Source organism: Diadema setosum, chromosome 19 (assembly GCF_964275005.1).
Source record: "Diadema setosum chromosome 19, eeDiaSeto1, whole genome shotgun sequence".
Lineage (NCBI taxonomy): Eukaryota > Metazoa > Echinodermata > Echinoidea > Diadematoida > Diadematidae > Diadema > Diadema setosum.
In genome coordinates, this window is record NC_092703.1 from 33,872,016 (window position 1) to 33,887,292 (window position 15,277).

A 15,277-nucleotide genomic window follows, 5' to 3' on the forward strand; every position below is an offset into this window, starting at 1 on the left:
TTGGAATTTATTTTGCTCATTTCCTGTATACTTTCTTCATGTCATTCGAGTTCTGTGTTATAAATTCTTTGGCAAGAGCTTACAATTTCTATGGGCAGCACCTGAAGGTAACCTTAAATTTACAAATGAATTACTGTCTATGTAGACTAGCACACGGTCCGATTTTTCTCTTAAAACATTAGCTGAGTGTTTTACTATTGTTTTTTCTTTTTTTGTCTTTGCATCATGCTTAATGTATTATGATATGTTTGGAAGAAACCCCTGTTCTAACATAATCATGACGAATATCTTTAAAAATCAAACTCTTCAAAAAATAATAATGATAATGATTGATGGTCTCATGTTCGGCAACTAAAATTACTGAAGTTCCATAAACAGATAAACGCGTTCGGGTTCGGGTGTGCCCATGCATGTAAAGTACATTGTAGTTATTATTGTCTATATTGCGTCGTGGGATTTCCCACACCATGTTGTCCTGTAAACATATTCAATGAATAGAATGAAAATATGTATCTCATAGAATAAAACACAATCATAATCGACTATCACGAAATGTGATAAAGACAGTTGCGTTGTTTAATGACTTTCTGTACAGTAAATATACAGTATGTCCCCAAAAAAAAAATTACGACGGGGCCCTCCGCAATGACATCTTTAAAAATATTGCATCAATTTGAATACAAATTCTGGGTATTAAACTGTAACCGCTTAACCAAATTGAATGGGGTTTTCTGCAAAATAGAGCTAAAATGTTATATTTTAAGACCCTGAAGTAGCATTTAAAAGAATCAATCATATTGGGTGTTATCAATGCGAAAATCTGATTGTAATTTTTTGGAGACATACTGCAGTAAGTTGCCCCAAATATTAGAATTAGATTTTCGATTTGAAAACACCCAATATGATCGACCTGTCGTAGTGCTATACTTCAGGGTCTTGAAATATAACATCTTAGCTCTATTTTGCAAAAACAAACAAACAAACAAACAAAAAAACAAAGCCAACATTCAATTTGGTTAAGCGGTCACAGAGAAATGTGGATTGTTGTAAAGCATGTCATGAGTCTGATTCTTCCAATTTTAGCAATTCAATGCTCTTGTGTGTGAATAATAGACAGATTTTGGACAGAAGAGATTCCCGACATCCTCTACAAAATTCCTTATTTCTCTTTGACCACTGAAGCAAATCAAGTGGAGTTTCTGTAAGATGTGGGCAATGAGTTATAGTTTCATACCCTAAAGATATCATTGCGGAGGGCCCTGTTGTATTTTTTTTTTTTGAGGACATACTGTACATGTATAATGTGAGAGATAGTTGCCTGGGTCCCGAACGTATGACACATCAGGTTATTCATATAATAATCATTCTGTTGGTAGGTCCTGACGAAGGCCCAATGACGGGTCGAAAGCTTGACAAATAAAAGGGAGACTAAGATCGAGAGCAACGTCCCGCCTCAGTCTAATTTCTTTCAATTATATATATATATATATATATATATATATATATATATATACAACTATATCATCGCCATTATCATTATCATTCCAATTTGCACAAAATATGCGCTGCTGCGACATGAATGAGTTTACGCCAACCTGCCGTATTTGGTCCCGATGGGACGCTACTACCTTCTTATTCTAGTCCAAGTTGTTATTGGTTTCCCCTTGATATCTTATTTTGCCGTCCACTTCCCCTCGAATACGAGTCTTATCCCAAATAATTTCTTTTCATGAGATGACATTTGGATTATTATAATTCCCCTTTACCATGTTTACGCATAAATGGCCAGCCCCAATCCAATATTCTCTTCTCTTGTTACCCCACGCACAACTGTGTATCATGTGGTGCATGTACTATTTATTTGTGTGTATTGTAAAGACACATCGAATATGGTCGGGCAGAGGTAGTCACAATGCATCCCGGAAAAGAAAGTATGTATGATGAGTGCACGGGTTCGGGAAGACAGCATAAGAGATGATCAATATTTCCAGGAACTTCATACCGCCAATGGAATAACGGCAATAACTGCTATTCAGAATGAAATCTTGTCATCAACAAGTTCACTGATATTTCACTAATGAAATCACAACAATCTTACAATGTATTTTTGAGTGACTTTTCTCTTTTTGCGAAGTAACAGTTAGTATGGACAACGAATGAACAAAGAAAGAATAAAGTTTTGGGAGCCTTTTTGATATTCAAGGAGAAGATCAGCGTCTGGTGTCCTTGGTAAAGAAACGAAATCTAGATTTTTTTTAATGAAAAGTACACACTCCCTTGACCTGACACTACGACAAAACATTAGTCACTATCCACTTCTTCTCAAGAAATGCACTAAGAAAGAAAATTATGTTTTGGAATTCATTTTGCTCATTTCCTTTATACTTTCTTCATGTCATTTGAGTTCTGTGTTATCAATTCTTTTGCACGAGCTTACAATTTCTATGGGCAGCACCTGAAGGTAACCTTAAATTTACAAATGAATTACTGTCTATGTAGACTAGCAGACGGTCCGATTTTTCTCTTGAAACATTGGCTGAGTGTTTTACTATCGTTTTTTTCTTTTTTAGTTTTTGCCTCATGCTTAATGTATTATGATATGTTTGGAAGAAACCTCTGTTCTAACATAATCATGGCGAATATCTTTAAAAATTAAACTCTTCAAAAAATAATAATGATAATGATTGATGGTCTCATGTTCGGCAACTAAAATTACTGATGTTCCATAGACGCTTTCGGGTTCGGGTGTGCCCATGCATGTAAAGTACATTGTAGTTATTATTGTCTATATGGGGTGGTGGGATTTCCCACACCTGTAAACATATTCAATGAATAGAATGAAAATATATATCTCATAGAATAAAACACAATCATAATCGACTATCACGAAAGGTGATAAAGACAGTTGCGTTGTTTAATGATATATATGAGTCAGCATGGATGAGCATGGTATCTCCATCACCATACACAACAATCACCCAATATCGTCAAGGCCAACACCAATTCAGGGTTTGTTTGATCACATTGTTTGTCAAATATTTAAATGATCTGATTTTCCACATTTATTCACACACTAAACTGCCACTCAAGGAAGAAGACATATTTCTTCAATGATGTAGCAACCGGGAAGTCAACAAAAATCAGCAAAACAATGCACCAACAGTCCTCGACATTTCAAAGTGTGCCAGTTCTTGACAGCAAGACAAGGTGAAAGCAATACAGTTCCACATTTTTTGGTTTATACTGCTGTAGAAAATATTTGGTTGTTTCGTAACTTCTTGTCTCCTCTCTTTTCCCATGGAGACATAGCATAGAAGGTATAGAATCCATCCATAGCATAAACACTTCATTTCTGATATCGCACTTTGTTCATAGATACATTGATAATGACGGCACGCTGTCACATCATCATTCAGGTCCATAACTAAGATTTTTATTGGTGGAAAATATAACGGACCATCCAATAAAAATACACGCCTCCATGCAGATCGTATACATACCCCTTGCGGGCTGCTGAGGATGTCGACCACCTCTTTCAGGTTGATCACTTCCTGGTTTACCTGAACGTATAGGAGTTTGATACTAGAGACATATTAGGGAGGGATTAGGGACAAGAGACACCGTGGCCGTATACGTAGAAATATTGTATGGGGGCCCAAGAACATGCTTAACATTTGGGTTCGGCGCGAGGTGTTGCGATGGATATACAATTCCTTTAAATGTGCACATCAGATCGTTTAAGTTTCAATTACTTATTCTAAATGCAAAAGCTCGTTCGCGTGGGAGAGGAAATGCCTCTCCCACGCGAACGAGCTTTTGCATTTAGAATAAGTAATTGAAACTTAAACGATCTGATGTGCACATTTAAAGGAATTGTATATCCATCGCAACAGTTTCGTTTGAGATGGGGCTTCAGGTTCCCCACTTCTTTTGATCTTTTCTTTTTAATTTATAACAAACCCCTAATTGAATATCAAAAAATGCAAAAAATAATGGAGTATCGGCATTTTTCTACTGATGCACATACCAAAGATAATCTGTTCAGAGAAGTCAGGTACGGGAATGTATACTGTGGAACACATTTTGTGCACAAAAACATAGAGGACAGAGCCTAGGTTTTCCTGAACACCGGGAAAGCTACATCAACCATGTCCTACCTAGGAACGATGAATAGTCGTTATCTAATTATTGAATAAGTCTTGCGACAATGAGCTAGAATTCTTCAAAATACACTTCTATCAAGAACACCTGAACAAAGCCTTTGGAGATCGTTGTCCGAAATGTGAGCGTGTGCGGGGTTGTGGTTGTGCTTGTGTGTGTACACCTATTATTATACACACACATTTACCATAATGCCATTTTAGGTTTTTATCATGTATAATTGTATATATGTATATATATATATATAACGAAAACTTTGAGCAAAGAAAATGGGTTTTCATCGGGATTTGAACCCGAGACCTCCGGATTACTAGACCGGTGCTCTACCGACTGAGCTATTGAAAGCCCTAGATCGGTGTTCATCCCAAACCCGTTTTGAAACTCTCTTTGCTCGTGTGGTCAGAAGCTATAGTTAACACACATTAACCTGACATAAACCCAATTGATGTAAATCAACTTTGGAATAAATGTGAGGGATCGCCGAAGCGATGCAGCTTTTTGTAATATATTTTGAAACAAGGAAGGAAAAACTGACCAGAAACAATTGTAATAATAAATAGCGAAAACTAAAATGGGTTTACCCATTTTCTTTTCTCAAAGTTTTCGCTATTTATTATTACAATTGTTACAATTGTTTCTGGTCAGTTTTTCCTTCCTTGTTTCAATATATATATATATATATATATATATATATATATATATATATATATATATATATATATATGGGGGCATGTGTGAATATCTTATATCTGTTCATGTGTTTACCTGGACATTCAGGTAGAATGTAAAACAAGGAATGAAATTAAAAAAAATATGGAGGGAAAAAGTGTATGCATCTTTGCATTGGGCTTCAATAGAGACAAGAGATGGAGGGGGGGGGGGTGGATAGTAACGCACTCACCTGCGTATCGCAAGTTCGCCTTCCATGCAATCTAGGCCTACATAAGAAGAACCTAGCAAACTCGGAAAACTTTAGACAACCGTTATGCGACCTCCACGGAGGCAAGGTGTCCATTCGTATATTCTATCACACTGGAAATAGAACAAATACAAGTTCGTTGAAATTTTGACAGTCCGTTCCCCTCCCACCCCCCTCACAAAAATAAATAGATACATAAATAACCCAGAATTTAATCTCTAGCCACAAGGGAGCTTCCCCTGAATCTGGCATAAACAAACTTGAAAGTATTTCACTAACATACATTGTATTTACTCACAGCATTGCACTGACACGTTTTTATCGAAGATCTTTTTAAGATTTGATGGTTCTCGACTCCCTGAGACTCCCATAAGGAGCATGATGCCCATTTGTGCGAATATACATTCTATCATAAGTTAGCGATGAAACGTACCACGTTTGGTGAAAATTTGACCATCCGCCTTCAAGAAGATGATGTAAAAGAGAAAATTGCGCCCCACTTTGGTCCCAATCAACCAGGGGGCACCCCCGATTCATCATGAACAAACTTGAAACTGGTCTGACTCTGACCCAGGCGCTAGGCAGCAGAAACTGAAAGAGAGCAGAAGAGGGTACTTCGCACAATATGACTAATGCTGCCGATAACACGGACTTCAGTCCCTTGCAGATGGTTCCCTTTATAGGGCTCGCACCCATAAATATTTCCCCATAGGGATGTGTGTTAAAAATCAAATTTCAAAAAATTCTGTAAAACAGCTGGGAGAAATGAGGTGTTTCAGCTTCACTAACCTGGATAAGTTAGATATACCCTTTCATCCATCAAATTCTCAGGGTGGATAATTCAGTTCAAATTCTGTCCAGGGGTCCGCAAAGCCAGACTACGAGTTCTTATCACTCAAAAAATCACCCATTTTCCGTACACGTACCCAATGAAATATAGTCCCCTCAAATTCCACCAGAAAAGCTTTCATCTTCCAAGCAAAATGCAATTTGTAGAGGAATTCATACTCAATATCTACAGCTATTCAGTTTTTTGCCAAACTACATCATTGATTTTTAATCAATTTTTTTCTTCATTTATTTTGGTATCTTTGGTACAAATTTGTGAAGGGGCCTGGGGCATTCCCTTGTATTTACGGGTGTGAGCCCTATATCTAATGTGCAAAATCACTCTTACCATCTGCAAAATACCGCCATCTCTTGTCACAGTGGAAACAAGTGGAAACTGGTCGTATTATGCTCATCGTCGGCTTTTGTAGAGAACTCACCGCTAACAGCGATACACAGTTCTCTTTTTCGTTAGGCTGCTGAACTCATTTAACTGAAATTATAGTTCTGTGAATGTGAAACATGCAATTTTCTCTTTCTCTCTCCCGCTATCCGTTTCTTCGTCTGTTTCCTTCTGTCTTCCTCAATCGTTCTTTTTTTCCACTTTTTTCTTTGGAATCTTTGGAATCGCAGAAAATGTCCGATTCATCACTTTTTGCGAGATACTTAATAAACTATCTACTCGAGTATATGAAATATTGAAGATATACAATTCTAAGAAAATTTAGATTCTATTTGATAAAAATCCGCTTTGAAATGGCAGAGATATCCAAAAACAATATGAAACAGAGTGGTCCTGATAAAAAAGAAAATGGGTACCACCCAGATGATTCTATTGAAAGGTGGAACTCACATTTTAATTGGACCACTTTGTTTCGCTTTGTTTCGCTTTAGATATCTTTGCCATTTCAAAACCGAGGTTTTTTTTTTTAATAACATAAACTTTTACATCCTTATCTGCTCTCTAATATTCTATATGTGGTTTCTAATTATCTCGCATCTCCACCAAACTATACCATCCCTTTAAATCTCTTAAATTTATCATGTACATGATTGTATTCAATGTAGCAAACTCTGTTTTTACAGACGAAAAAATATAAACATATAGAATTAAAAGAAAATCCCAAAATTTGTACAACAGCAACAAACATAATATGGAGATCTTTTCACTTCGATCGGAAAAAAAAAATCCTAAAGTGGCTTTGATTATACGATTGAAGGTCAGCTCTTCAGTACCAAGGATTGTCCCAAAGCTCTATGCCCAATACCAGGGGACTCCTGCCATGCCATCAAATACTTCAACCCAGGCAATGGAACACATTCATTCATCTTGTTCCAGAGGAATAAAATGACATACGTAAAACATCTTGCCCAAGAATGGGCAAAGATTCCCTGCTTTAGAGTCCTCATTCCATCCCAACAAGGATTATGTAACCAAAACGAGGTGATACTAACCCAATTAATTGTAAACGAAGATTGGAAGAGGAAAACGTACAAGAATTAGTGACATCTCTGCATCAAAATGGTCTTCAGTCTGCGTTATCAAATTTTGACATTGCGAAGCGATAATAAGTAACTGAAATGAACATATAGGACTACTGAGTTCACCCTGTGTTTGCAGTAAGCAATACACTGAGTAGTCAATCCATTTTTTTTTTTTCATTTTGCCTTGTGTAGTCATTCAACGTGCGTTTGTACGATGTAGAAGATTCTGATGCGTTTGTCATATCTAAGGTGTAAAATATTGGAAGAATCACAATCACAGTTGAAGACTGTCGAATTAGCAATAAATCTGATATTGCACAATGTCTGCTCCTATATGCGTATAGATAGGAAGAGTTGGCTACTTTGGGTCGAGGGTTTTCCCACTCGGGATAATGGATCAACCATTAATGATTAAGACAGTAATTATCAAGTGCAATGATAAAGAAGGGGGTGTTTGTTTGCACTGCCCACATAGGCAGTGATATAAATCATACAGATGCCTTTTCACATAATATATTGAGGCAATATATATACCACATGAACTGATGAACCTGTGATGTTCTTACTATCAAGTAAGGCTTTTCAGACTGTGGTATATCCAGGTTCGTGGGTATTCCCCATCTTAGACTCTGATCTTTATTCAGCATCCTGTATACCTCAAAATCTATATATCAATAAAATATAATCTCACAGCCACTCCTCACCAATATTGCGTTCATTATCCTCAGCTCAAATCATTGCAGTAAGTAGATTGTAGTAATTTGCATCGTATTTTGAAAATACATTTTCGCTCGGTGCCTTGTAGAGACTCCATGATATCACGGATATGTTTTAACTACACGCAGCCGCTGTCGCGAAGCGACAGCGGCTGCAAGTCTACCCTATTCGTAGACGTTGTCATTTTCGGCGGTGGGTGTACGTTTCCTTCATGAATATCTTTTTAATTGTAGAAAACTAAAATATAAGGAATCCCCATAGTCTATGATATTCATTCAATAATCGGTATGCGATTTGTTTTCAAATTACGTCAAACCCACCGAAATCCGTGATTAAAATCAGGGGCCTGTCTTATAAAGACTTGTGACAGAAATCAATCACAAGTTTCTTGTGAGCTGCAATGCAAGTTGCGATTGATTTGGGGACTTGTGATTGATTTGAAGTCTTTATAAGACGGGGCCCAGGTCTGTATTAGCGTCCGTATTGCTTCACTCCTCATCTTCTGCATGTTATTTGAATGGCAATCCCTCTCGTAGCGAGTCGGAAAAGTTCATGACCTTGTCGGAGCGGAAGTGACCCATGCAAAGGTCAAATAATGAGAGCAAAGGTCAAATCATGAGAGCAGCACGCGCGGAAATACATATACGTAGCAGACGACAAGCTTTACGTAACACACAAAACGCACGGGCGTACGTAAAATGCTACCACGGTACTTCCGGTTGAGCGTTCGTGGTAGTTCGTTGATTTTGTGAATCATCGCACAATCTACTCCGAAAAATTTAACAATAAGGTCTGGATACCAACAAAACACCAAATTCAACTCAACCATCAGCAAAATACGATGTAGGTGAGTGGTAAAAACCATCTTATTGGTGAAATCAAACAAAATAAAAGACATTTTTATGTGATTTTGCCGTCAAAAACGACGGTCGTATACAACGTAAAACACTAATAGATGTCAGACTGCTGTGCTTCGCACAGCGGTCTGGTCAGGCTAGGATATGTTCCTTATTTGATCACAGGCAGGTACACATACACACCAACATCAACATACAATGATATATTTAAACACATGCATGCAACTAACGTTGAAGACACACAAACACACAATTAAACTTTTGAGACTGCCATTCATGTTGACTTCTGCAGTTTTACTGAAGTTTTTGAACCCTTTACAGTCAATGTTTGCAACACTTTCGATTTATATATATATATATATATATATATATATGTGACTATTCGTATAGTATGCGAATAGTGACTATTCATGTAATCCTTACGTAAGATGCTTGCCAGCACATCCACCCAACAGCAAGCCTGGTGTTTGGCAATATTCATAGAAAAAGTTCGTTTACATTCCAATGCAAATTAATGAAATAGATGCCTGCCGAAATGTTAACTGACGGACCATTCTAGTCACCTGGCTCACGCAAGCTCATACTTTGTTTGAACATTATCAATGAATTCCATGACTATTATGTCTAACAAGCTCATGCATTATGTCGCTTTGAAAACAAGTGAATTGCCTAACTCGCCGAGAAAAAAAAAAAGAAAGAAAGGCCATTTGTACCATTGCAAACATGAGTTTCCCGGGCAGTTAACTCCGAACTTGCTTATTGATGGTATACCAGAAACTATGTTTGTACCACGAATCTAATATTCCGTTGACTTCAAAAGTAAGTAAAGATTTGTGTATCGGTCAATGCGAGTGTAGTGAGGCCATGACATCATGATTTTGTCTGGCAATGGCACGTATGGTCGCTACTGTTTTCACTGTTCCGTGTAAACACGTTAAACCTAACAATTCCTTTCCTATTCACAGTACAATGTACAACAAGACCATTCTTGCTACCTTCTCAGAATTCCATCCCGTATCCGAGGATGATGTCATGAATGTTATCAATCAAAGTCCATCTAAATCATGCAGACTAGATCCTGCTCCCACCTGGCTCATCAAGAAATGTCTTGGCGTGCTCATCTCATTCATCACCAGACTTGTGAATATGTCATTGTCTTCAGGCATTTTTCCTTCTTCATTCAAGTCTTCACATGTTACTCCAATCTTGAAAAAATCTCAGCTGGACGTGGACAACTTCGCAAATTATAGGCCAATTGCCAATCAGATGTTTCTTGGGAAAGTGTTGGAACGACTTGCTGCAAGTCAACTACGGGCATACCTTCAAGAACATGAGCTACTACCTCCTCTGCAGTCGGCATACCGTCATGGTCACTCCACAGAAACTGCTCTCCTCAAGGTCTTCAATGACATTTTGCTAGCCTTAGACAATGGACATGAAGTCGTTTTGGTTCTGTTGGATTATTCGGCAGCATTCGACACAATTGGCCATGATACAATGATCCAACGCTTCAGTCACAATTACGGCATTGAAGGAACTGCTCTGACCTGGCTGAAGTCATATTTCGAAAACCGGAAGCAAACCGTCATCATTAACGGCGCAGAATCAGACGAACACCCTCTCTTGTGGGGGGTTCCGCAAGGCTCTGTAATGGGTCCATTGGCCTTTGTCTTGTATACTGGCCCTCTGAGTGAGGTCATCGCGGCTCACAGATATATAAGCCACATGCTGTATGCAGATGATACCCAGTTGTATGTTGTCATAAAACGTAATCATCTAGCTGGCGGTCTTTCATCTATGGAAGACTGTGTGAGGGACATAAAGGCTTGGGCTCGTGGCAACAACATGATGTTAAACGAAAACAAAACAGAAGTCGTCCACATTGTGTCACAATTTCGGAAAAGAATTGAGTCTGTTAGCCTCACCATCGATGGAGCCGTCATAAATGCGTCCAAATCTGCCAGAGATCTGGGCGTTATCGTAGACAACTCCTTGGATGTAAAGGAGCACATTCGCAAGGTGTGCCGGGCTGCTTCTTCTGGCATCTACAGGATCAAGAAAATCCGGAAATACCTCAACCAGAGCTCCACAGAACGACTTGTTAATGCTCTTGTAACATCGCATCTGGATTATTGCAACAGTTTGCTCATCAACTTACCTGCATGTCATCTCGCTCCACTTCAGCATATACAGAACACTGCTGCCCGTCTCATCACCTGTACTAGAAAGTTTGATCGCATCACCCCTGTCATCCGCAATCTGCACTGGCTGTCAATCCCACAACGAATCAAGTTCAAGATTCTTCTCATCACCTACAACATCATCCATAACCGTTCACCTGTATATCTAACTGACCTGATCTCATCGAAACCCAGACCGGATACACACATTAACCTAAGATCATCATCTGCAACCCAACTTAAACTTGGCCCTCGCACCCACAATCGTTATGGTGACCGTGCTTTTTCCGTTTGTGCCCCCCTTCTTCGGAACACTCTCCCTACTCACATTCAGACCTCCACCTCCGTTGACATCTTCAAAAAGAAACTTAAGACTCATTTATTTTTAGAGCAGAATTAATGATTATGTAGGCCCTGTATGCATTTGTAGTAAATTATTTGTTATTCTAAGCTGATTTGTATGTTTGGTTGTTTAGCATTGTAAAGCGCTTAGGAACATGTTGTATTAAGCGCTAAATAAATATTTTATATTATTATATTATCATTACAATGTATGTCAGATTTCGATGAAATCACTTCTAAGCAGGTTATATGAATCTGCACTATTCATAATAGCCAACTTGGGTACATAACAGTTGGCACACGTGGTCGCTATACTACTATCACTGATTCGTTAAAGCATATAACTTCCTATTCATGTCCAATTTCGATTAAATTTATTATTTCCAGTTTATGTGATTTTACCCTATTTACAAAAGCCAAGCTGAATCTGATTGACACGTGTGGTCGCCGTACTACCATCACTGTTTTGTGATACATGTAAAACCTTCAATGTTCTATAACTTTCCGATTTAAATCCAATTGTGATAAAATTATTTCTATTCAGTTCATATGACTTTACGAGAGCCAACTTGAATATGGTGTGGTGCAGAATTGAACTCTACAGCTACAACGCTAAAAATCCACCACAGTAGGTAACAAAGACAGTTGTTAGATTAAACACAGATTCATGCATATAAACAGAAATGCGTTTGGATAGTAAGAAGCAGAGTGCATGCAGTGAATAAACAAGGCTAGTTAAAGAAAAGCTGCATTTCGTATCCATATTCAACTTGCACAGGAGGATTGGCATCGTGCGATGACGATAAAAAGACAAAACATAAACCCTTATGCACGCATGATTTTATAGCGGAAGCACACACACACACACACACACACACACACACATATATGCATATACTATATTCATATGTTAACACATCTGAATTAAAATAACATCTTTGAAAGGGAAATATATATCAGTATATATGTACAGAGCACATGAGTTACTTTGTTCACATTATTTGTCACGCAAAGTATTTTATATATTCATGCACGTGCAGTGACGAGCAAGTAACACGACAGAAAATATGCTTACACAAAACCTAATTTTCTTACCATACTAATAATCCACGTAACAATAAATATATTCTGGGGCATGTAATAAAGACTAACGTACGATTTCGATAGGAATTAAAAGATACGGAATGATATCTACAGAAACGTATGATATCGTGGTTGAATAATCGACACTCACTTCACACGATCACTGTATCAAAATAATTATAAATGCAAACACAATCTCACCACGTCAGCTTTTGTGTAACAATTGTGAAACAAATCGACTCACTACTCGTGGCTACTACTCGACACACGATACTGCCAAAGAAGTATGTGGAAATGCTTTGCTATCAAGGACACCTACATCTTCTGAGAAGAAAGCTGCCACAAAGGTCGTCACAGTCGAGTCTGTGTTAAACAGTTTGGATTCACAATCAGCCCCTAACATGTATGCTACGTTGCGAAAAAGCAATTAATAAATTCATTCATTTATCATTCATTATAGATCCTGGGTCATCAGATTCACACTGAAATGGAGTGGAAAATTTGGGGACAACCCGTTTTGAAGACAAGTAACATAAAGGCAAAATGAGAGCGAGATGTTGTTAACCTCACTGGCAGAGATTATACAATCACTTAGATGACATCATACAAGACAACTCCTCTACTCGAGAACCAGCTGCTATTTGGCACGTCGGGAAAGAGGCAGTGAAGTCAATCCCGCATTCAAAAGGAAAGATGACGACTTCAATCGGAGGCGGAGGGAGACTCCTCCACCACAACGACGACAGTGGCGGCGGGGTAACACTCGAAGACAATGGCGTCGGTGGGTACCCCTCAACGACTACGGTAGCGATGTGGTACTCCTCAACGACGACGGCAGCGGTGGTGTACCCTTCGAAGACGATCGGGCGGCGGTAAGAAACCCAAAAAGGACGACGATGGCGGCGGTTGGGTACCCCTCGAATACGATGGAATCGGTGGGAAAAACCTGAACGTCGACGATGGTGCTGGTGGGGAAAACCTCAACGTCGGTGATGGCGTCGGTTGGGAAACCCTCAACGGCTGCGATGGCGCCGATGAGGAAACCCTAAACGTCGGCAATGGCACCGGTGGAGAAACCCTCAGCGACGACGATGGCGCCGGTGGGGGAACCCTTAACGACGACGACAGCGACGGTGTGGTACCTTTCGAAGACGATGGCAGCGGTGGTTGACCCAACAGGGGCTGCGACGACGATGACGGCGTCAGCCGCGTAACACTATTGAGGTTTCCTCCGGTACTAGTATCGGGGGATAGAATAACAATCTCTCCCAGATTAAGCTTATTTAAACCTGTCTGCTGAAAAGCTAAGCTCTCTCCTTGCAAAGTCATTTTTCGTGGCTGTTCGAAATCGGGATCACTCTTTCCGAGAACTTCTTCCAAGTTTTGACACAGTGTGTCATGCGCAGTCATCGTTACACCCTCTAGAGGCATCTTCAAACCATTCTCAACCAGATCACTCATTTCCTTAATCTGATTGATCTGTACCTTGCTGGCATCTTTCATGCCTTCCAGCTCTTTGTCAAATACCTCGATACGCTTCGTACACTCTTTGATCAGGTGATCTCTTTTCTCTTGAAGCTGCTTGATCGACTCTTCGCACGCCTGCTTGATCTCCCGGGAGAGCTTATCCAGGACTTGCTTCATCTTCGCCTCCTGTAGCTCGATGAACACGATGTATTCATCAATCTTCGACAGCTTGACGTCGGCTCGGCCACATAGCTCACTGATCTTCTCGTTCTGTTCATGTTCATGCGCTTTGCCATCAAGGACCTTGTGTCCCGCTTGACTGTGTTCCATCATGCCACACCGGAAACAAACGAACCTCATACACTCGACGCAGAAATACTCCTCGTCCTCAGCCTTGTGCTTCTGACATTCACGGCGCTTCTTCTTTGAAACTTTCCCCGAATTAATGTCATCCACCTTCACAACCTCGTGTCCCGCAAACTTGTCCCACTTGTTGTGGGTCTTGTGGCAGTCGGCGCACATGTAGTCGTCACATTCTTGGCAGTAGGTGATGGCTAGTGGCTTCTCGTTTCCACGGCATACGGTGCAGGCTTGGGTGTGGTTTTTGACATCTTCGATTAGAGACTTGATTGGCTGGTTACACTGCAGTAGATCAACATTTTCTTTAGGGACGTCAGTGATATTGCGGCAAACTGGACAGGTTATATTGCCCTCCTTCTGAGAGTTAAAGAGTCGCATCAGACAGTCTTTGCAGTAGGTGTGGGAGCAGGACAGTAGCTTTGGATCAACAAAGGTGTTTAGGCAAATGGGACACTGTAGGTTACTTGTCACGAGGTCATTGACACTGGTTGCCATGGTGATTTTTCTGAGTAAAACGGAAATAAACGAAATGGTTGGCTTTTGATTCTATCGATTATTTTGTGTGACTACTTTTAGTATAAAAAAGCATGTCTATTGTATGTGTTTTCGAGTAAAGAAAGTAAAGACATGAAAGAGGTTTTTCAAAGTTATATTTTGTACAAAGGTTTGCATCATAAGAAGAACGCAGGAATTGAATACCCGAATGTTTCAATCACTGCTCTGTTCTGTGAAGACACGTCAACAAATCCCATCGAAACCGATCGGTGAGAAGAAATTGGATTTTAGAACAAAAATCATCCCTCCTTTTGAAAAGATTGGACTATAGTTTTAATTTCGGTGGAATGTTTTTTTTTTTTTTTTTGAGTTGGTGAGCCTTC

General features: G+C 39.4%; 1 protein-coding gene across 1 annotated transcript in view; it reads right to left on the reverse strand.

The window, feature by feature from the left end:
- The window catches only part of LOC140242460 (uncharacterized), a 29,706-nt gene extending 14,812 nt beyond the window's left edge, over nucleotides 1-14,894 (reverse strand). Inside the window, exons 1-4 of the mRNA XM_072322194.1 lie at nucleotides 13,422-14,894; nucleotides 10,893-11,012; nucleotides 4,417-4,464; nucleotides 3,501-3,560 (exon numbers count right to left, since the gene is read on the reverse strand). Of these exons, the coding sequence (XP_072178295.1) occupies nucleotides 3,501-3,560; nucleotides 4,417-4,464; nucleotides 10,893-11,012; nucleotides 13,422-14,894 (1,701 nt within the window). The remainder of the gene's footprint in view (nucleotides 1-3,500; nucleotides 3,561-4,416; nucleotides 4,465-10,892; nucleotides 11,013-13,421) is intronic.
- Between the last annotated feature and the right edge of the window lie 383 nt (nucleotides 14,895-15,277).